Genomic DNA, 21625 nt, shown 5'->3' on the forward strand with positions numbered 1-21625 from the left:
GTCTAGCACTTTGCTGCCCTCCTTGCCATCTCCCTGAGTTAAGAGTCTGCCCCACCCCTTATCACCTTGGTCTCTGTGCAGCTTCCACTTTGAGGTCATTAGTGAGTGCAGAGGCTGCTTCCTGTTGTAGGCGTTTCGTAATTCAGGAGGTGGGACAAGACCACAGATCTGGGCAGAATGAGCTTACGCAGAGTCAGGAAAGGCCTGTAGGCACCCTGACTTCACGCTTAGGAGCTGGGGCTCTGGAGTGGGGGTGTTTTCTTTACTAATCACTAGACCTCTTAGATTAGAAACAAATTTCCAAAGTCTGTCTTGTGGAGTTCCCATTGTGGTGCAGTGGAAACGAATCTGACTAGTACTCATGAGAATTCGGGTTTGATCCCTGGCTTTGCTCAGTGGGTTAAGGATCCGGCATTGCGGTGAGCTGTGGGATAGGTCACAGACAGGCTCGGATCTGGCCAGCAACTGTAGCTCTGATCTGACCCTAGCCTGGGAACTTCCATATGCAGTGGGTATGGCCCTAAAAAGAAAAAAAAAAAAAAAAAAAAAAAACAAAAAAAACCCAAAAAACCTAGAAAGACAAAGAGCCGCAAAGTCTTAGTATTTTATTATCTCTGGATAGAAAAATGCTGTTATAGTCTTTCATCTAGCCAAGCCTTATTTATGAGAAAAATCCTCTAGATTACATTATGATTTTTCGTAAAGTTTTTTTTGTTTGTTTGTTTGTTTTAAACTGGGGTTTGGAACTGTATAGATTACTTGCATTGGTTTTCCCTTGTTTACTGCACTTATTTACTCCTTTCTAAAATGTCACGAGTTAATAATCAGCCCGTGTTGGCCTTTAAATAATTATATGTTAGACCTTACTTAAAAACCCAGACCATTGTAAACAATCTTAGGAACCCAAGGCCGTTTGTTGCAGATATAAATCTGCAGAATCCAGGTAAGTTAGGCAAAAAGTATAGAAACCACAACAACGGTTTGGGTCACCTGTTTAATATACAAAGTCTTTTCACAGAGAATTATTTTCTTTTCCTTAACTTGTTTTAGTACACATTATTCACAAAACAGGAAATTGTTAATGCCAGAGAATTAGGTAAAACCAAAAAAAGTACAAATGTTCAATCCCCAAAATTGTACACAGTTAAAATAATGCTTCCTTGTTTGCTTTAATGCATTTCAGTTGGGCTTTCTTCAGATGTGGAGGAAACACTGCAGCCCAAAATAACAGTACTTCCTTTCAACTGTATTGATATGTAAAATAGCACCTTTGGGCTGACTTAAGGAAAGATAATTGGTTTTCATTTTTCTTAACCAGAGTGTCAGTCCTACACAGTTATCCTAGAGCAACTACAGTGATGATTGTGATAAATTTTAAGAGTTCCACTTTGTTCTAGAATGTACACTGGCCTGGCGAGGAAAGGTAGCTGTGTCAGGCAGATGGGACAGCCCCCCACCTCACTCTGTGACAGTTAGAATACTTAGTGATGTCATTGCTCTAATGAGCCACTTTTGCAGCCAAAAGATAGATCTTTTAGGGCTACCAAGGACCTCTGCAAAAAGGGTAGGTGGAACTCTGGCCTTCTCTCTGGGGCTGTAATCACGTGTAACAGCACTCACAGTAAGGTCTAACCCCAGGAATTCTGGAAGACTCCTTTGTTTTCCCCATTGCTATATATCCCTGGTCAATGGGAACATTTTTGTTTTGATTTTGACATTTTTGTTTTGTTCATGTTTGTATTAAAAGCTTAATTGCCTTTTGTGTATCACTTAAAGTACTGAATTTCATTTCTTTACAGTTTGATCTTATACAATAAAAGTAAAGGTTCTTTGAAAAGTTAACAGCATACATGTCTTGATAATTTCATGATTATAAAAGCCAAGGTTTTAGTAGAATTGGAATTTTATTCTTCAGTTTAAGTCCTTTGTTTCAGTTCCATTTTATTTCATACATAAACAGGTAAACATGCTTCAAAAAATTGCCACTCTGGAAAGTGATTTTTCTTTTTGATGGGCATATCCAGTCCACAAAAGTGTTGCCACAAAGCCAAACCGATCCATTGAAGGGGCAAATGTGCCATTGCTACTCAGTATAAAAGAGGATAATCAACATTAAGTTTTCAGTGCACACAGCTATTTCAGATTGTTTGAACCATAAACAGGGAAAACTTGAAAGATTTCAATTCAGGAGTTCAGGGTTTTTAAAAAGTCAGAATAGCAGAAAAATGTTGACTTTTAAACCGGGTAGGGAGCTATATTATCATCTCATTTTAAGAGAGTCAAAGCCTATTCAAGTTAATTTTGAGAATTTAGATAAGGTTTTAAAACACTATGCCATCTTTCATCATTAACACATTAATGCTTATCTTTACTTTTCATTCTAGAATTTCTTAGTGTTTGTTTTACCCCTTAATAAATGAGGCCTGTTTTAGCCAGTCGCTGTAAAATGAGCTTGCTAAAAGGTTTATATAAAATTTAAATTTTTTTTTTTTGGTGTAATTCAGGTAAATAATCCTTTTCCTTCCAGAGCAAACAAAAGAGAAATCAACAATTTCTTTGTTTGCTGGTGAATAGATTTGTTCCCTCAGGAGTATTTGTAAATCACTGTTGCCATCACTAAACCTCAGGGAAAATGGATTACTAAAATGCTTGGGAAAATTATCAGAGAAAATGAATCACGGTTAGTCCTCTGGCTGAGGTGCCATAAGGCTTTGCTGTCCGTGAGTGTATTAAACTTTGAAAGTGGAAATTTAAGAAGTTAATACAAAGTTCAGTTTGTTTAAGGTCCGTTATGTTATTTTTATCACATGCCACGTCCTTATTTGTGCAAAAGTTTTGGTCCAGTTTAGTTGCCTCAGCTTTGCTTTTCCTGCACCTTCATTCCATACTCCCACAGTTAGTTGTGAGAAAGATGGGCTTTAAACCTTTTGTTTCCTGCCTGCCTGAACACCTTGGCGTCCGGCATGTACACTCAGGAACACACACACACCCAAAGTTGGCGCTGTTGACCTCTTTATTTCTGGAAACAGGGACAGTTTGGACTCAGTGCCAGCCACTAGTGACATAACATCTTTCTCCTCCATAAAGGTGACTTTCTCCTTCCTTTTTCCTGGAATAACCTGCGAGGACACGCACGCGCCGACCATTACAAAGTGCATCACTGTGGTTTGTACACTGAGGGGCTCATACTGTGTTCCTGTGTCTTCCTGTTTGCCTTTCCACAGTAATAAACAGGATAGGTAGCAAAAACATCACCTCGCTTACGTAAGACATCTCTGACAGGCCACTCTATTTATAACTGTTAATCTAGCTCACTGCAGTATCTTTCATGATTTGGCTTTACATGAATATGCAAAGAATACGGTAATCGGCTGAACTGTCAAACCTGAGCAACTCAATGTATTACTTGTCACGGAACCCGTTGAATATTTTTGCTTCCCAGCTGAGTAAAGGAAATACTGCCAGCTTTTTAAGATACTGTCTAAATGCTTGGTCATAACTACTCATGTACATGTCAAGTTGAAACCTCATATGGGTTTAAAAGAAGAAAAAAGTACATTTGACTTAAATAACAAAAAATATTTAATTCTTATTTTCCCCTATCATAAGTGTTTCGTAGTAGCAAACAAATTCATTTCAGAACTTTGCCACAGTCAGGCTGCTTGTGTCAGCCTTTCTGTTTTTTTCCCCTTTAGAAAAATGGTAATTTCATCTAACTCTTCAACCACGATATTTAATTTGATTGAGTGCTTTGTAAAATAACATCTATGATACTTTGAATAAAAGAATGAATTAAGCTGCTGTTTTGAAATACTCAACTTTTAAATGAAGCAGAGGCTCTGTCCCTGATTTGGGGGCTGTGCTATCCAACACGGTTAATTCCAACTGAGATACACTGTAGGGATAAAACATACTGGGTTTTGGAAAGCTGGTTCATATAAAAGATAGAAGATATCTCAATAATTTGTTATATTGATGACATTGAAATTATAACTTGGGTATATAGTGTTAAATAAATATGGTATCAAAATTCATTTGACCTCTTTTTCTAACGGGCTACTAAGAAATTTTTAATTGCATACGTGGCCCACATTTGTGACTTACATTTTATTTCTGTAGGACAACGCTGTTTGAGGGTGACCAGGTAGAGCACAGGATTTCCATGGGTATTTAACAGAGCTAATTAAACTCAAAAATCTCTGAAAATCTACCCTTTATGATTTAAACAGAATTCCAAGTCTTAATATCTTCAAATGTGCATTGCATCTATTTTAAAAAACATGCATCTCTCAAAACAACTGGACTCCACTATAGCCATAAAAACCTGTTGGCTGACAAATATAAATATCAAAATAGGCATTTGCCAGCTTTGCTTCTGATGTGCCTTGGGGAGAATGCAGACAATTTCAAGCATAAAACCAAGTATGAATTTCCAGATGAGCTAGTTAACATTATGAGGCCCTAGAAGAAATACACGTTGCAATGGGAGTCTGTGTTCTTGAATTTTCCCTGCTACTGTGAAGACACGGATCTGTCCATCTGTCCTCATTGCCTGAAAGTGTCCCTTCTCCACAGGTTCTCAATTGTCTCAGATCATTCTCCAGCAAACCTTCCCCATTTCCTCTTCACACTGAGACTCTGCTTCCTGGGATCCCTGGTCCTGCGGTATTTCTCCTCCTTTCCTTTTTGAGCAAAGTTAAGACAGACTAGTCAAAGAGGCAAGAAGATGAGGAGGGCACTAACATTGCTTCTGGCAGATATAGTGTCTGGGGGCCAGGCTGCACTCCACTGACCAGGCTCCAGGCTGGCCCATCACACGGGGATGACCTCAGGGGGCCCACCCTCTGCAGGGGGCAGTGCACCAGTGGCCGTCTGGGCTGCAGGCACTGCCCCTGCGGCCTTGGCGTCCGAGCTCGCCTGGCACGGGCAGCTCCTGTCCGGCCTCTTGGCGGTGTCTGGGCAGTTCTGCACAAAAATCACACGATTGTAGGCCTTGAGCCTGCGCCAGAGCTGGACGTAGACTTTGCACTGAACATACATGAAGACCAGGCCCCCTGTGAAGCCAATGGCCACCACCACCAGCTTGGTCCAAAACGGCCACTCAAGGACACCTTGGAAACAGAAGAGAGACCATTATCCTAAGTTGTCATCCATGAATCAGGTCATTTCTTCCTATGGTTCCTTCAAAAGACCACACCTGCCTGCTGGCTTCATAGGTAAGGAATCTCTCATAATAGCTGGTAAGATTTATAACCTGAGTTGCTTATTTGCCTTAAAATTCTCGAGGTATTGTTAAAATAGCACACAGGGAAAAGTTCTCTGACCTGCCTCTGCTGGGACATTCCCCTTTGTACTTACCATGACTGCCAGGTGCTACATCAACACTTTGATACTTACTTCCACATTTATTCCTTACAGCTGAATCTTTAAGGAAGGCTAATGCACATACTGAGGGAAAGAAGCAGACTTAAAAAAATACTTTTGGGAACTCCCTGGTGGCCTGGTGTTTAAGGATCCACTGTTGTCACTGCTGTGGCACAGATTTGATTCCTGGCCAGGGAACCTCCATGTGCCATGGGAGCAGCCAAAAAATAAAATGATGAAACTAAAATAAAACAATATAAAATAAAACAAAACTCTTTTAGGAAGGTAAAGTAATAGTGTACCCATATATGGGGTTGTAACACTACAAGGCCTCCTGCCTACCTTCATTACCTTTAAAATTTAAGGAAAAAAAAAAAAAAAAAAAAAGAAGCTGGGACATCTCACCAGAGAAAGGATTCCTGATTCTAGACCCACATAAGACCTAGGATCTTAGTCGTCACCCATTTTATTCATCTTATATTTTGTTACTGAGAACCATCCCTTTTTAGGGCTGCACCTTCAGCCAGGGGAAGTTCCCAGGCTAGGGGTCCAATCTCAGCTGCAGCTGCCGGCCTACACCATAGCTCATGGCAACGCTTAATGGATCCTTAATCCACTGAGGCCAGGGATCAAACCCACATCCTCATGGATATTAGTCAGGTTCTTAACATGATAAGCCACAACAGAAACTCCACCATCCCTTTCTTAGACATCAATATTTTCTCTTAATCTCTGCCACCATAACTAGAAATGGGCTTTCTTTCACAGCTTTTATTCATTTAAATTTTTATTATTTTTTCCTTTTTATGGCCACACCTGCAGCATATGGAAGTTCCCAGGCTAGGAGTCAAATCAGAGCTGCTGCTGCCAGCCTACAGCACAGCCATAGCAGTGCTAGATCCAAGCTGCATCTGTGACCTACATCACAGCTTATAGCAATGCCGAATCCTTGAGACCAGGGATTAAACCTGTATCCTCACAGAGACTGTTGAATACTTAACCTGCTGAGCCACAACAGGAACTCTCCACAAACAGCTTTTAAAAGCATCACAGGAGAGCTGCTTTGTAAGCACGCAGCATTTAGGCAGTCATAATCATGAACGTTCAACATGAGGTCCGGGGCCCACCTCTCCGGACATCAGGGTGGAGAGCGGAGCCTGGGGGTGGTCTGCGTTCATGTGAGAGGCTCTCAAGGAAGGAAACAGCTGTGAAGAGACTGCTGTGCAGGGGAAATTGTGCTTTTGCTTTGCTTGTATTCACTTCTGAGGGAATAGTGGTAAGAGATGTCCTGCTTACGTTTTGTGAGAGTGATCTTCACTTTATGTTTCTGGAAGCAAAATAAACCCTATGCTCTGTCTGCTTCCTATTGAAGGACTTGCCAGCTCCTGTCCTGTCTGTTCTGAGTGGGGGTTCTCTTCTGGGCATGGCTGTGTCCCCATCACTGGGAAAAGTCAGATGCTGGCTGTCATGCCCAATGTTGGGTGGGGGCTGTGATGCTGCTTGGCCAATGTCCTACAGCATGAGGGACGGGCTTCTGGCTAGGAGTCACCCAGTCCCCAAGTGGTCTGAGTGCCAGGATTAAGAAGTCTGTGGCCAGTCACTTCAGCTCCTTCATTGGGTCATTTGCAGAAAAGGTTCAGTAGACAAATTCGACACCTGAGAGTTCTCTCAGTCTAGAGGGATTTTTGCTCTCAGCAACTGAACTGAGCAGTAGTTTCTCCTTGTTTGGAGAGGTCTCATCCACAGGCAGGCTGGAGATGGGTGCTTTGCCACGCATCCTTAGGGAAACCTCCATGAATCACATGAATCTCATGAATCACATGGGTCTCGTGTTGTGGTAGCTGAACTGCACCATCGACGGCTCCCTGGAGAGACTCACTTCCTGAGCCTTCGCTGGGACACCTCCTCTGTTGGCGTTTCTCATCTTTACTTTTGCATGTCCCTGTCCCACATGACCTGCCTCCAGTGCTGTCCCCTTGGAAACAAACCTCTTCACCCCTCCAGCTTCACATTATTTCCTATTCGGGTGGCATGAATCTGCTCCTTAATGAAGTCACTGCCATTCTGCAGTGCTGGGACCTTGACAGGCGCAGACTTTGAGTCTGGTTGGTTTGTTCCTTGCTCGGCAGACATCTCAAGGGTAAATGAAAGCTTTCCTAGCCTAACTCCCACACTGTGCCTCCATCTGTTCCACAGAGCCAGAATTCACAACCTCTCTTCACTTGTAAGTGAAGTGCCCCCTGCACCCAGTCCAGTTCACTGGAGAAGCTGAAGACATCCCTCTTACTCCACTTCTCCTTCCAGAAGTAGTGACCAGGACCTGTGACTCCCCTGAGGGCCTGGGCTGAGAGTAACTGGCGCCATTGCCTCCACCAGTTCTTAGAGACTTGGAGCCTGTGCTTTGTTTCACAAGGTGTCCCTGAACCCATTTCTTCTGCTTGGGTTGCTCTTCCTTTATGTACTTTTGGACTGTCCAAGCCTCCATGGTTCCCTGAAGCCAAGTTCAGAGTGCAGAGAACCCCTCCTCCACCCAAAACCAGTTGAGCACAAAGCCCCTGCCCAGACAACCACCTTCTTTCAGACACAGCCTCACCTTCCTCTTTGCCTTGGACTCAGTAGGCAGGGCTTTGTTTTCTTTAGAAATTATTATTGAGCAGTTGTCAGATTTTACATTGGAAAACTCACCAGAAGGATGTCTTGGGAGGAGATGCCAAAATGGGGCTAAATGGGTGTTTCCAGGGTCTTCTCCCTGTGAGATGCATTTGTTTCCTTTGACTAACCCAGTATGTTGTCTTCAAACTCGCATTGACCAGTTGTGCTAACCCAGTAAGGTGAGGTGACAAAGGAAGCCCAGGACATGCTCCCAGTGGGTCCTCACATGGGTATGTCTGAAGCTGGAGGCTGAACTTGGGAAGGCCAAGGGCATATGGCTGCCCCTACTTGCCACTTCAAAAGAGGAATTTGGAAAACCCAGCTTCAGGCAATTCAACCGTCTTTTCTCCGAAGCCCAAGAATCTCTCTCTGCTGCTGCCTCTGTTATTGGGATCTTCCTTCAGGAGTTCCTGGAGGATTGGGGGTAAGTTCCATGCTCCCTACCCCCTAAGCATTGATGGGAGATGCTTCCGAGGCTCGGAAACCCTGGGCCGGAATGGGAGGAACAGATGTCAACCATCATGTTCTAAGGAACTGGGACCCTCCTAACAGATACGTTGAGTTGATTCATTGATTTGCTCTCCGTGTTGTGATGCCAGTCCCTCAAGGGTGGGCAATGAAGCCTCAAGCCAACTCAGTGTAGAGTCGTTAAAACACTCCTTCCAAGCCTCCTATTTGTAACTGCATGTGTGTGATGCAGCAACCTCCTTGCCACCCGAAGCAACTGGCATGCTAGTAGGTCTTCCAAGAAAGGCTTCTTCAGGGTCTGCCGGTTTGGCCTGTGATGAGGTATTGAAGGGCTCACAAGCCAGAGTTAGATCTGAGTGAGAATGCTAGTTTCCATCTGCCTGAACGTCCTGTGCTTCCAGAAGCACAGAAATCGGGGCACAAGCCGTGAAGATATGTTCAGAGAGTGAATAAAAGCACTTTGGAAAAAGAAAAGCAGCTGGACTGTCCACTTCCTCACAGGATTTTAGGAGTCTGCATATAGGTGAGATCTTTCTAGCCAGCTGGGGAGGGAAACTAGGAAGTGCAGGTAGAAGTCACTGTGTTCATAGATAGGGCTGGGCTTCAGTGAGAAGGTAAACATGAATGAAAGTGTAAAATCTGCGATTTTAAATTACATAAAAAGTCTCCTAGGAGTTCCCATTGTGGTGCAGTGGAAATGAATCCGCTTAGTATCATGAGGACTCCGGTTCAATCCCTGGCCTTGCTCAGCGTATCGGGCATCCAGTGTTACCATGAGCTGTGGTGTAGGTTACAGACACAGCTTGGATCTGGCGTCACTGTAGCTGTGGTGTAGGCTGGCAGCTACAGCTTTGATTCAACCCCTAGCCTGGAAACTTCCATATGCCAAAGGTGCAGCCCTTAAAAAGCAAAAAAAAAAAAAAAAAAAAAAAAGTCTCCCAGACCTTCTTCATGGCAGCCTCCACCCCCTCAGGAACATGAGACTAGAATTATTCATTAACAGGACCTGCACCAACCAGCAATCACTTCCTCGGCTGTCACTCCCAGAAACCCCTCTTTCCCTAGCTCAGAAATACCCACACCCTAAATGATTCAGACCTGTATTCAATTTCTTTGCGGATCAAACCTCATTGGAATTTCCCTTAACATGGCTAACAGCTTCTCAGGGGCTATTTCTTTCAAGAAAGAAATGGTTTTGCACAGGATAATAGCCCATTTTCACATATTTGTCACCTTTTCCTTAACTAGTCTTAACAGTACTATTCAAGGTTAGCAAACACGGATGATACATGTTCAGTATTTGTATTAACACAATGTTTCCATTTAGCTGATGCAAGGTCAAGTTTATGAGATTTTCAAAAAATGAATCATGGAAACTTTGGAGGGTATTCAGCCCAAGTTATTCAACAAGTGAGAAAAGTGAGCTTCAGAGTGATTCATTATTTGATTCTAGACAACAAACCTGAGACCAAGGCATTATGGACAATGGGCCTCCTGACCACCAGCCCCAGTCGGTGCTTGCCACTTTGGGGATTGTTAACAATGAGAGCACATACAAATATGTGAAAAAGGAATGCTTAAACAACAGTGCTGAAAGGGAAAACACAAGATGCATTTCAGGGAAATGATCTTTAAAAAGTTCTCTAAGCCAGCAGGAGCTCCTCAGCCCTGGATGTGCTTAGAGGCTTGAGAAGGAATCAGACATGAGCAAAATCAGTTTGCTCTGTTAGTCCCTTGTTCACATGCATGCAGACTGTCTTGGGGCAGCCTTCACACCTGCATCTGCAGGGTCTTTAATAGACGGCATGAGTTCTTTCATTTTCTCAGTGTGTATTTTTGCGGATTTCTTGCCAGCACACAGGTATGACCCTGAAGCATTCTTCTAGAATGTGTAAAGATAAGGCAAGAGGAGAAACTGTGCCCTCCAATTAGAGTTGGCAACATGGGTAATCTCGGGTGCATGTGTTTGTTTTGTTTTTTGTCATCGTAGGAAATAGAAAGAGTGGGATCTGGAGCACGGCACACAGTTAATCTAAAAGGACTCTCTCCTTAGTGTCCTTATTGCAGCTCAGAAGATGTTGCTGTTTTATATTCAACCTCCACTCTGGTTAAAGAAGGGCAATTTGTTCCTCCTCAAATGTTTCTGATAGTTTTCAAGATGGATTTAAAATATTTTGACTTTTAACTTCTGCAGTTATTTTCCCCAAAAACTTTAAAAGTTAATTCAGGATCAGCTCTCAGTTGCAGCACCAAAGGAGGATTAAATACTGACAACCCACACAAATGCCCACACTCCCCAAAAGTGCACACTTCAGGGAGTCAGGCATTAAATACAAGTTGAACATAAGTAGAGAGCGACTTTTCCAAAAAACCTTTTACAACAGCCACCATGGTCCCATTTGAAATGACCCAAGTCAGGAGCTGTCCCATTGGCAGGTGACTTTGCAAGAAAAGCCACAACACTGCTTCCTGATAAAGATCTTACTTCTTATTCAAAAGCGCTGAAGACCAAAGATGAAAGGTTTCCCATTTTCACTTGCTTTTAAGAAACTAAAAATATTTTTTTAAAGTATAATCGTAGAAAATCAACTGTATATACTGTGTGTGTACACATACACATATAGTATGTATATTTATAGAGAGATACAGATACAGATATTAAGAAGCTGGGCTTTGATTATCATTCAAACTTTCCTGTTGGGAAATATGACTGAGGACCCTGAGGGACTATCCGTTGGAACCTAGAATCCTGCATCCACCCAGAACTGAGAAAGGAAAAAGTACTTTGAAGAAAAATTCTAAAAGAAAAGGAAAAAGTGGAAAAGCTTGTATATGAGGCATTCATCTTCACCGCGTGTTCCCCCTGTATTGACTGCCTTGCTGGGTCCCTGGATGTGCTGGTGACCGAGAGGACATGGCCAGCTGCCCTGAGCTCAGTCTAACAATTAAATGAGCAATATATATAATAAAGTGTTGAAAGTCTCCAGGGGTAGACTGAGTGTAAGGGGTAGTTAAATCTTTGGGGATAAAACCCAGGCCTTGTAGTGGTGTGGAAACTGTACAGGTAGTTCCGTGGCAATGGAAGTGGAGTGGGGGTGGGGCAGTAGGTGTGGATATGAGGGGATGGGGTGTTCGCAGCAGTTAGAGGGTATCAGCCACCCACGTGTTGCTGGGCTCCACCCTTAGAATTGTGGATTCTGAGGTCTAGGGTGGGGGGAGCCCAGGAATTGCACATCTAACACGTGCCCAGGTGGTGCTGCTGCTGTAGGCCTGGGACTACATTTTGAGCACCATTGAGATGGTAACCATTGTTCTAGATCAGGGAGCTGAACTGGGTTTCCAGGAGGGAGTGATGTTTCAGATAAAATGAGCATGCTGAGTGGGATTGGGGGTGTGTGTGATAACAAGTGAGTGTGTGAGCGAGGGTGCTGGGTGGACTGAGGAGCTGGGAGGAGATGCTTCATGGAGAGAGAGGCTGAGCAGGGTATGGAGGCAGATCTGGAGTTGAACAAATGTCCAGAATAGTTGGCTATGGCCAGGTTGTGGGATCAGCCTGGTCCTACTACAGAGTCTGGATGTATTTTAAGAGTCATGAATAAAAAGGGGAGTTCCCATTGTGTCACAGTGGTTAACGAATCCAACTAGGAACTACGAGGTTGCGGGTTCGATCCCTGGCCTTGCTCAGTGGGTTAAGGATCCGGTGTTGCCATGAGCTATGGTGTAGGTCGCAGATGCGGCTTGGATCCCGAGTTGCTGTGGCTCTGGCATAGGCTGGCAGCTACAGCTCTGATTAGACCCCTAGCCTTGGAATCTCCATATGCCATGAGTGAAGCCCTAGAAAAGACAAAACGAACAAACAAACAAATAAAAGAGTCGTGAATAAAAAGGGATAGAATTTGTTCAGGTTTGTGTTTTAGAAATTTTCTCTGATTCCATTTATGGATACTGGTTGGATGTGGGCAAGACTGGAGAAGTCCTTGTTGAGGGGCAGGTGCAGCCTCTGAGGAAAACAGATGATGGTGGCAGTGGGGAGGGAGGGAGATGAGCCAGTTCCAGAGGCGAGTCGGGTGGACTAAGTAAATAGGGACCTGGTACTTCATGTAAGGTAGAGGTGAGGGTGAGGGAGAGACCAGGAAGGAAAGCTGGGTTGGATTTGGTTACTGGGGGTTACCTATGCCTTTCCCACAGGTGTCACAATGGGAAGTAGTGATAGGTTATGGGTTTGGATGCTGAGTTTGGAAGTTCAGAAGATGGCTAGATGTATGAATGGAGTGAGGTAGGAGCTAGAGATAAATTGGGTTGGGGAGAATGTTACCAACACAAAAATGACTTCTGAAGACAGAAGGCTATCCAGGAGGACGAGAGAGGGAGATGGAAAGAGGTTCTGGAGAGACTGGTGGCTGAGGCTGACACAGTCATGTTCTCCATTTAGGAATAATACTGCTTTTCACTCACAGGTATCAGAAGTGGGATGAGCAAAAGGGTTAAGAGAGGCTCTGAGCTGTCGGCACATGAAGATATGAGATGCTTCCCCTGTTCTATGTGGGAGGGGTGCCCTCATCTCCTTTTCCTCCCCTGTGCTGCAGGAGGGCAGAGGGCCCTGCAGGCTGGGATGTCCAGCCTAGCAGGGTGGCTAGCAGGGGAGGCCAAGGCCTCTCTGGAACATTAAACCGGACAGGGAGATGGAGTTTGGCTTCAGGTCTGTTCTGGGCTGTGGGGAAATACTGGGTCTAAGGTTGTAGGCTGGGGTGGTAAGGTGGGCAAGGTGGTGGAACCACTCTTTGTTCCTGCAGACACACGCAATTTCGATATTTGGGGCACACTTTCTAACAGCCTGGGTTAGTACCTGTAACTACAGGGACATGGGCTTAAAAAAATTAAAAATGTTTCTACCCTGAAGGAACTTAGTATGAATGTGGATAGACACTTTAAAATCTAGCACCATGGGAATCCCTATTGTAGCTTAGTGGCAATGAATCTGACTGGCATCCATGAGGATGTAGGTTCGATCCCTGGCCTCGATCAGTGGGTTAAGGATCTGGTGTTGCCATTGCTGTGAGCTGTGATATAGTTCACAGATGCAGCTCAGATCTGGCGTTGGTGTGGCTGTGGTGTGGGCCAGCAACTATAGCTCTGATTTGACCCCTAATCTGGGAACCTCCATATGCTGTGGGTGGGGCCCTAAAAAGATTAATAAAATAAAATCCAGCATCTTGGGAACAATGCATAATGTAGTTATAAACAATGTAGTTTGGTATAAACTGCATATAGATGAGTTAATATGGATGCAAAAAAATACCCACTACTCCACCCCCTATTTTTCTGTCCATGGTACTTTCATTCCTTTTCAGAAGAGGACAGAGGGGGCTACACACCCCAGCTACACAAGCTACATGCCCTGGAGGTGAGTGGGGGGAGACGTCTGGAGTCTTGGTCCATTAGAGCCCAGCCCCATTATGCTGAGAACCACCACCCATGGCAGGAGAGGGGGGAGCCCTCTCCCCCGAGTTTTATGAATCTGGACAAAGAAACAGAAGAAAACAGCATCTCCTTTAAAATTCTTTTCCTGCTTCCTTCTTTCCCTTGCTGCCTTCTCATCTTTTCCTTTCTTTCATTTTCTTTTTTTAATGGAAGCACAAGCTTACAGTGTTATTATCTGAACAATGTTTCTCTCCAAATTCACCACTAGTTTCATGTATAATATTTATCTTTTCCCCAGGGGGCACTAGGGGAGACTCCCCACTGTTTTCCTCGCTATGACTTAGGCTCAAGCTGAAGCTGGTAGAACTTGATGAGAAACAGGGCTGGGTACTCTTGGAAGTGAAGATAAACAAGTTAGTTTCGCCTCTGGTTTGAATCCATCTAAAATGTCAGAATATGCCACAATGGTTTGAAAACAACTTTCTTTGCAGCCTTGACACTGCACTTCGCTTAGCATGTTGGAAAGGTCAGACAGTAGTGTTGACCCACTCTGTGAAATTACAGTGTGCTGGGAGTTCCTGTTGTGGCACAGTGGTAACGAACCTGACTATGTCCATGAGGTTCAATCCCTAGCCTGGATCAGTGGGTTAAGGATCCTGCATTGCCATGAGCTATGATATAGGTTGAAGATGTGTTTTTGGATCCTGAGTTGCTGTGGCTGTGGTACAGGCAAGCAGCTGCTGCTCTGATTGAACCCTTAGCCTGGGAACTTCCATATGCCTTGGGTGCAGCTCTTAAAAAAAAAAAAAAAAGACAAAAAAAGAAATTACAGAGAGCTAAGTGAATAAACTATAACAAGTCCCTGCTAACTGCTATCTTATTCATGTTTTAAAAGAAACTGGGACTAGGATGAATTGCATCCAATGAGAATTTTTATAGCTGTTTTTTTCACCTCAATCAGCTCCTGAAAACCAGAAATGTGTTCTATCTGTATATTTCACCCCACTACATTCTACTTGATAAATCTTGTCTCCAAGCTTGGGTCCCCATATGCTCCATGCTTTACAACCAGAGTGTTAATCAATGACATAATTGGAGGGTTCAGATAGTGGCCAGGGCTGGGTTTTGCTTGTGCATCCTACCTGCACTGGGAAATAGCTTGTCTGCCCATCTTTGGGTATCATCCTAGGACCCACGAGAAGAGGGAGGGGACACACTCTTACCGTTATCATTGCCTTGCTTGATTTCCTCCGCTGTCCTGTCTATCAACACGTACAAAGACCAAACCACACAGGTGATGGCGATGACGTGGAAGGTGACAGAGCAGAATATTTTCCTTCTTTCGCTGGTGGTCATCTGCAGTTTTTCCCACTGCAATCACAAGTGAATCACACAAAACTGAAATTCCAAATAGGAAATTCTGCTCCCCATTCATATCTCAGACATAGGTGATGGCTGGCAGGAAAACGTGAAATATTTGCAATTTTAGATGACACTATAATATTTAAATAAGTCTCCCTGTTTGGAAAGATCTGAAATCAAACTGTGGAGTCATACACAACTGAGATATATATTACAACAAAAACAAAAATATTCCCCCATTCTCCAAATGAATTAAATTGGTCCTTTCTGGTTTGCTAGCATATAAATTCCTGGTCTGTAACAGGAAGGGGACAGTTTTAACACTGTGCAGCTTTTGGAAAATGCTTCTGCTCAGGTTTCTGCAGTCACTTCTCTGTGGACCCAGGTTAGAAGTGGTGACAGGTAATCTCTTCCAGGAGTCTGACATAACCCAGAACCCCCAAATGGTGTTGCATTCTTGAGTGTGCAAGTTATAACAAGCATTTAGGTGACTGAATGATGTCTGTGGGAGAAAGTCAACATTTGTTCACATATCTCCTAGAGGACAGGTCCTCTGGGTGATGGGAGAAAACCAGCTGAAGCCCCAAAGAGCAGTTGTACTTTTCTGCTGCCACCACTATTAACAACCTCTGTCCCTGAGTTATGTTCCTCAGGAAGTTGAAGTCTGTTCTCTCAGTCTGTGGGATGGGGGGGGCACAGTTTTTATAGTGGGAACTCTAGGATTACATGGGGAGATGTGTCCGTTATTTACTTGGAAGAAACAGACTCTCAAACACAATTTGAATGCCTTGACAGCTAGAGTATCACTTCCTTCTGGTATTAGGATTTGGTCTTTTTTTTTTTTTGCATATTTTTATATGAAAATCAAATCGCTACAGTCTTATTAGATCATGGATTATTTCAGTAGTCTGTGATTCTTTACATTCTTTTTAAAAATTCTTGAAATAGAGTTGATTTACATTGTTGTGTTAGTTTGGGGTGTACAGTGAAGTGATACAGTTACACACACACACACACACACACACACACACACTTTTTTGGATTCTTTTCCACTATAGATTATTACAACATATCGAATATAATTCTCTGTGCTATACAGTAGGTCTCTGTTGTTTATTTTATATAGTAGTGTGTATCTGTTAATCACAAACTCCTAATTTATCCCTTCCCTTTCTCTTTTTGTAAGCTTAAGTTTGTCTTCTATGTCTGTGAGTCTATTTGCTCTTGCTAAAGCAAACTCCTTAGAGCCTCAGAAGAACCCTGTCCTTCCCCATCCCACACCACGTGTATGATTCCATGTATAACTAACTGGACAGAAGAGAGCACATGTCATGCTCCATAAAGTCCTGGCTCTGCCACTCATGTGCCGGGGAAATAGAGCCCTGTCCGTCTGAGCCATCACTTCCTGGGACTCTGCTCCTCGCAATTCCTGACGGAATCAAATAGAAACATCCTAAGTTCCCTTCCTGTTTGGCCATGAAGGTCCTGTAATTTCCTTTGTAAGAGAGCACGATATTTAATGTCTGATCATGACTCTCCAGAAAGTGTCTTAAACATTTTAGAGAGATAAACACCATTCGTTCCTCTCCTTTTACCGGCCCATCAGTCATCACAGAGTTTTCCTTATAGGGTCTGTTAGAGTCAATTAACCATTCATACCTCATCTTATACTTTCTTTTTCATCAAAATGTGTCTTATATATTATTCTAGGTAAATAACAGAGAGATCTTAGTAATGTGGCTGGGGGCGGGGACCAGATGTGTCAATCTGGAATCCATTATAATTAATCAGTACTGAATGGAGATTTCAGGATGTGGATCTGGGCTTCTACCAAAGCTTCATGGAGTTTTCTTCTCAGCACAGTAAGGATCTGGCCTTGTCACTGCTGTGGCTCAGGTGATTTCTGTGATGAGGGTTTGCTCCCTGGCCTGGGAACTTCCGCATGCTGCAGGCACAGCCAAAAACCAGAGCAAACCAAAACAAAACATCCCTTCACCTCATTTGTGTGAGGGATTGATTTTTAAAATTTCATTGTTATTGATTGTAATGTTAACCTGAATAATCTATGTGATTATGGAATAGAATATTATCACTCGTCAACAGCATTTTGTCATTTAGTACCTTTTCCTCAATCACCTCAATATATAATATAATCAGATAAAAAGTGCAGGATGGTGGAGAAGAGGCTTTTTATGTATCAAGTAACAAAATGTTCATACCAACTCAACCCTCGGTTGTAAGGCTGGCTTTAGGGGGGGAAAAAACCCTTAAACAGTGGATCTTCTTCAATCTAAATAGTGTTTCGATGAAGTGGCTGAAACATTCTTCAAAATATGAGCTTCAAATAGAAAAGTATCAGTGGGTCTGACAGGGATAAAGCAAATCATTTGTAAGGACTCCTTTAGTTGCAGACAATAGAAGCTCTCAAGTTGCCACTTCCTAATCTCAGCAGCATCTTAAGGAGTCTAAAGGCCCCATCAAACCTCGCTTCTTTCCCGCCTACATCCTCACAGGGACTCCTCAGGACTTCACCAGGCTGCGCGCAGCCAGCGCGAGGCCACAGCGCCCCCTCCCGGACTATTTCATCACTGCGCCTGGGGCAGCCACAGAAATCTAGACATTTTACAAAATGTACATCCACATCTTTGCATCTTCAGGTTTATATACAAAGTTTGAATACATGTGGAAAGCCCCCGCAGTTAGAAGCAGATAGCTAAGACAAAGATTAGAACTGTTATTTTAACAAAGATGTCAGGAAAGGGCAAATGCACATTTGTTACTTGGGATGCTGATGCTGAAGTCCAATACCAGTTCACGAAGGATTTTGTGATCGAAAAGCGCTAGGCTGCACCGATGCCCACAGCCTCGGGGTCCCCTGCCAATAGGCAATTTCCTTGCTTCCTTCTGCACAACCTCCAGGTCTTTCCCCAGCTCCTGGGGCGGAACTTCTAACCACTTCCGGTTTAGCACCTACTGCCCCATTCAAAGGCAGCTTTAAACTCTTTAAAACTTAAATATGCCCCAGTTTAGCTTTTCATATTAGAAATGAAATATTTGGGCCACTCATCATACTTACTGAACCAGCGACTCTTTGGAGGAGGGGACGGGGGACCTGTGCACCCTGATTGGTGTCTCACCTGGTCCCCAGGTGATGCTGATGCAGGCTTAGTCCTGAGAATCGCCTGCCTGATGAGTGTTGCTGAGCAGAGCCGCGAGGCAACCGGCTCAGAAACAGCACTTGTCATTCCCTATCTTAAACTAGTCAGTAGTCCAGGGAAGGACATCCACCAGTTTGGTTACCTGGCTGTGATGGAAATATTTCTGATTGAGGGAAAAATAATGTTAATGAATTTTTTTGAAATAAAATCACTTGGATCTTGAAATAAAGTCTTTTGTACTTAGCTTTTTTTTTCTTTTTTCTTTTTAGTGCCGGCACCTGCAGCATATGAAGGTTTCCAGGCTAGGGGTCTAATCGGAACCACAGCCGTGCCAGATATGAGCCGAGTCTGCAACCTACACCACACGGCAATGCTGGATCCTTAACCCACTGAGAGAGGCCAGGGATTGAATCCACAACCTCATGATTCCTAGTTGGATTCGTTTCCACTGCACAAGGACAGGAACTCCTGTACTTAGCTTCCTAATCACTAAAATAAACTGTATCTTTTTTTATTTCACTTTTCCAATTAGCGTTTAGATACCTGAAAGCATATTAAAATCATACCTCATTAGTCACAATTTCAAATATTTTGTGAGAGGACCAAACTAGAGACTCAAAATTTATGAGGAGTAACTCTTGAGGCCTTAAGGAGTCCCTGAGTTCACAGATACGCGGATGGGACTCATTTCCTCCTAGAAATGTATTAAAAAAACACTGGAGGAAAAACGTAACCTCATCAAGCTTTTAGTGATATTTACTACTTCTAATGATAGGTAGGGAGCAAAGAAGCAAAGGTTGGGATGTGGATGGTGGCCAATTGTTAAGTTCACAGACAAGATAAGAGGCTCACCTCAGACATGGGTCAGAAAGCACATACAACGCAAGCTGGTCCCTCAACAGCATTACAAATAGCCTTGTACAAGGATCACCTGGCTTTCTCATCAAGGGACAAAACCTCAAATGTTACATCCATAAATGCTTTGTGAGGCTATTGCAAACTCCTGGAAAAACTCTTTTTTCCCCCCATAGTTCTCTCTCCCATTTTTTGTCATCAATAATAATGACAAGGCATCTTTTGTGCATGGTGCCATGTGAAGGGATATCACACATTTCTGGTTGAATGCAGCTCCTCTGCTTCTCTTGCTCACAGCATGAGGAAAAAGCCTCACACTGCAGCAGAGGCTGGGAGCCACATCCTGGAAACTTGAATGTACCAACAGTGAGGGTGTCTCCCGCTGACAGATAAGGGTGAGATTGTCAGTGCCCATCATGGAATGGTGGGAGCACATGCTGATTCAGAGGTGAGGCAGCAATCACGGACACCCAGGTTAGGAAAGACAACACTGAAAGCAAGTGCCAGTCTTTTTCCACCAAGAAGAGGGATGCATGGGATTAATGACTTCATTTTCTATTAGTGAAGCAAATGGCATCCTTTGGCATCCAGAACTGCTGAGCGATGGGCACTACCTGCTCATGGAGGAGAATAACAGTATAGATTATTCAGCTCTGAGAGTCCTTCTAAGTAGTTTTCAGCCTTGGCTATGGAACAGGATCGTCTGGGGAGCTAGTTCCTAGCACACACACCGGGCCTGGCTGACTCTATCACCAAGAGTGCACTGTCTGTGGTCCAAGCATACCTGCTAGACATGAGGGTCTGCCACTAGGAGCTGCATGGCCTGGGCTGGGCTAGTTTAATTCCTTCTACTTCCTTATCTGTAAAACAAGGATAAGAACAGTACCTACAGCAGCCATAATAGAGAACAGTATGGAGGTCCCTCGACTACTATATGCCCCAACAATCCTACTCCTGGGCAAACTTCCAGAGAAAAAGCATAATTTTAAAAGATACAGGCACCCCAAGTTCATTGCAGCACTTCACAAAAGCCAAGACTTGGAAACAATCTTAATGTTCATCAATAGAAGATTGGATAAAGAAGATGTGGTATATGCAAACAATGGAATATTACTCAGCCATAAAAAAGGAATGAAATAATGCCATTTGCAGCAACATGGATGGACCTAGAAATTATCATAATAAGTGAAATTAGTTGGACAGTGAAAGACAAATATCATAAGAGATCACTAATATGTGGAATCTAAAAAAAAATGATGCAAATGAACACACAAAACAGAACAGAGTCACAGACATAGAAAACATAGAAACCAAAGGAGAAGTGGGGAGAGAGATAAACTAGGAGTTTTGGATTAACATACACACACTAATGTATATGAAATAGATAAACAACAAGGACCTACTGTATAGCACAGGGAATAATACTCAATTATCTTCCAATAAACTCTAATGGAAAAGAAACTGAAAAGAGTTTATATATAAGCATAATTGAATTACTTTTCTGTACACCTGATAATAACACAACATTGTCAATCAACCATACTTCAATAACAAAAAAGAACAGTACCTACATTACAGGGTCTAGTTTAAGTGAGTTAATGCACATAAGTATCAGGCACTTAGAAGAATTCAGTAGATGAGTATTACAACTTGGACCTGGCAGCACCATAGCCCATTAGATTCGGGTTGGTCTTATCATGTGATACCAGCACTGAAGGAGGAGGCTGAGTTGGGATATGGTCATTTTGCAGAATTAAGGCGGCTGAAGCCCACCCCATCTATTTTCCAAGTACAAATAGATTTTTTAAAATATTGACTCTAATAGCAGAGAAATGTGATCTGTTTTTATTAACTCTTTATACCAAGAAAGGCAAGTAGATGAAACACTGCATCTCCTGGGAAGACCCTCTTACTGTCCAAAGTAGCTTCTTCATTGTGCTGCTGAGAATACAGTGCAGGATGCAATAGATGTCCTGGAAATTTTCATTCTTTTCGTCTGCAAATTCAATCAAAAATTCTGTTAAAGCCACCCAAAGAAATATCATTCTGGGTGACGGTTTTCACAGATTAAAGGGACTCCGACATTCCAAACAAACTGCAGCATGGAGGTGAGTGTGTGGTTATAAACTGCATCTTTCCTGAGTAATGTGATGCATGAGAGGGGGCCTGGTAGAAAGGTGCCTGGGCTGTTCTTCTATCTTAGTGACTGCCAACCCTGAGCAGCTGCTTGGGAATAGGGTAACCCGAAGAAATGGCCCTTCTTCCTCAAAGGTAATCCCCCTGGATGTCTATACACAAGGACTCTTAATGTTTGCTTTTTTTAAAAAAAATGCATTTTGAGGCCA

General features: G+C 43.2%; 1 protein-coding gene across 1 annotated transcript in view; it reads right to left on the reverse strand.

The window, feature by feature from the left end:
- Window positions 1-980: 980 nt before the first annotated feature.
- MARCHF1 (membrane associated ring-CH-type finger 1) overlaps window positions 981-21625 on the reverse strand; it is an 89819-nt gene continuing 69174 nt past the window's right edge. The window contains exons 3-4 of the mRNA XM_047798027.1: window positions 15129-15276; window positions 981-5111 (exon numbers count right to left, since the gene is read on the reverse strand). Coding sequence (XP_047653983.1) covers window positions 4813-5111; window positions 15129-15276 — 447 coding nt within the window. The 3' untranslated portion in view covers window positions 981-4812. The remainder of the gene's footprint in view (window positions 5112-15128; window positions 15277-21625) is intronic.

This window comes from Phacochoerus africanus, chromosome 10, assembly GCF_016906955.1.
Source record: "Phacochoerus africanus isolate WHEZ1 chromosome 10, ROS_Pafr_v1, whole genome shotgun sequence".
Taxonomy (NCBI): domain Eukaryota; kingdom Metazoa; phylum Chordata; class Mammalia; order Artiodactyla; family Suidae; genus Phacochoerus; species Phacochoerus africanus.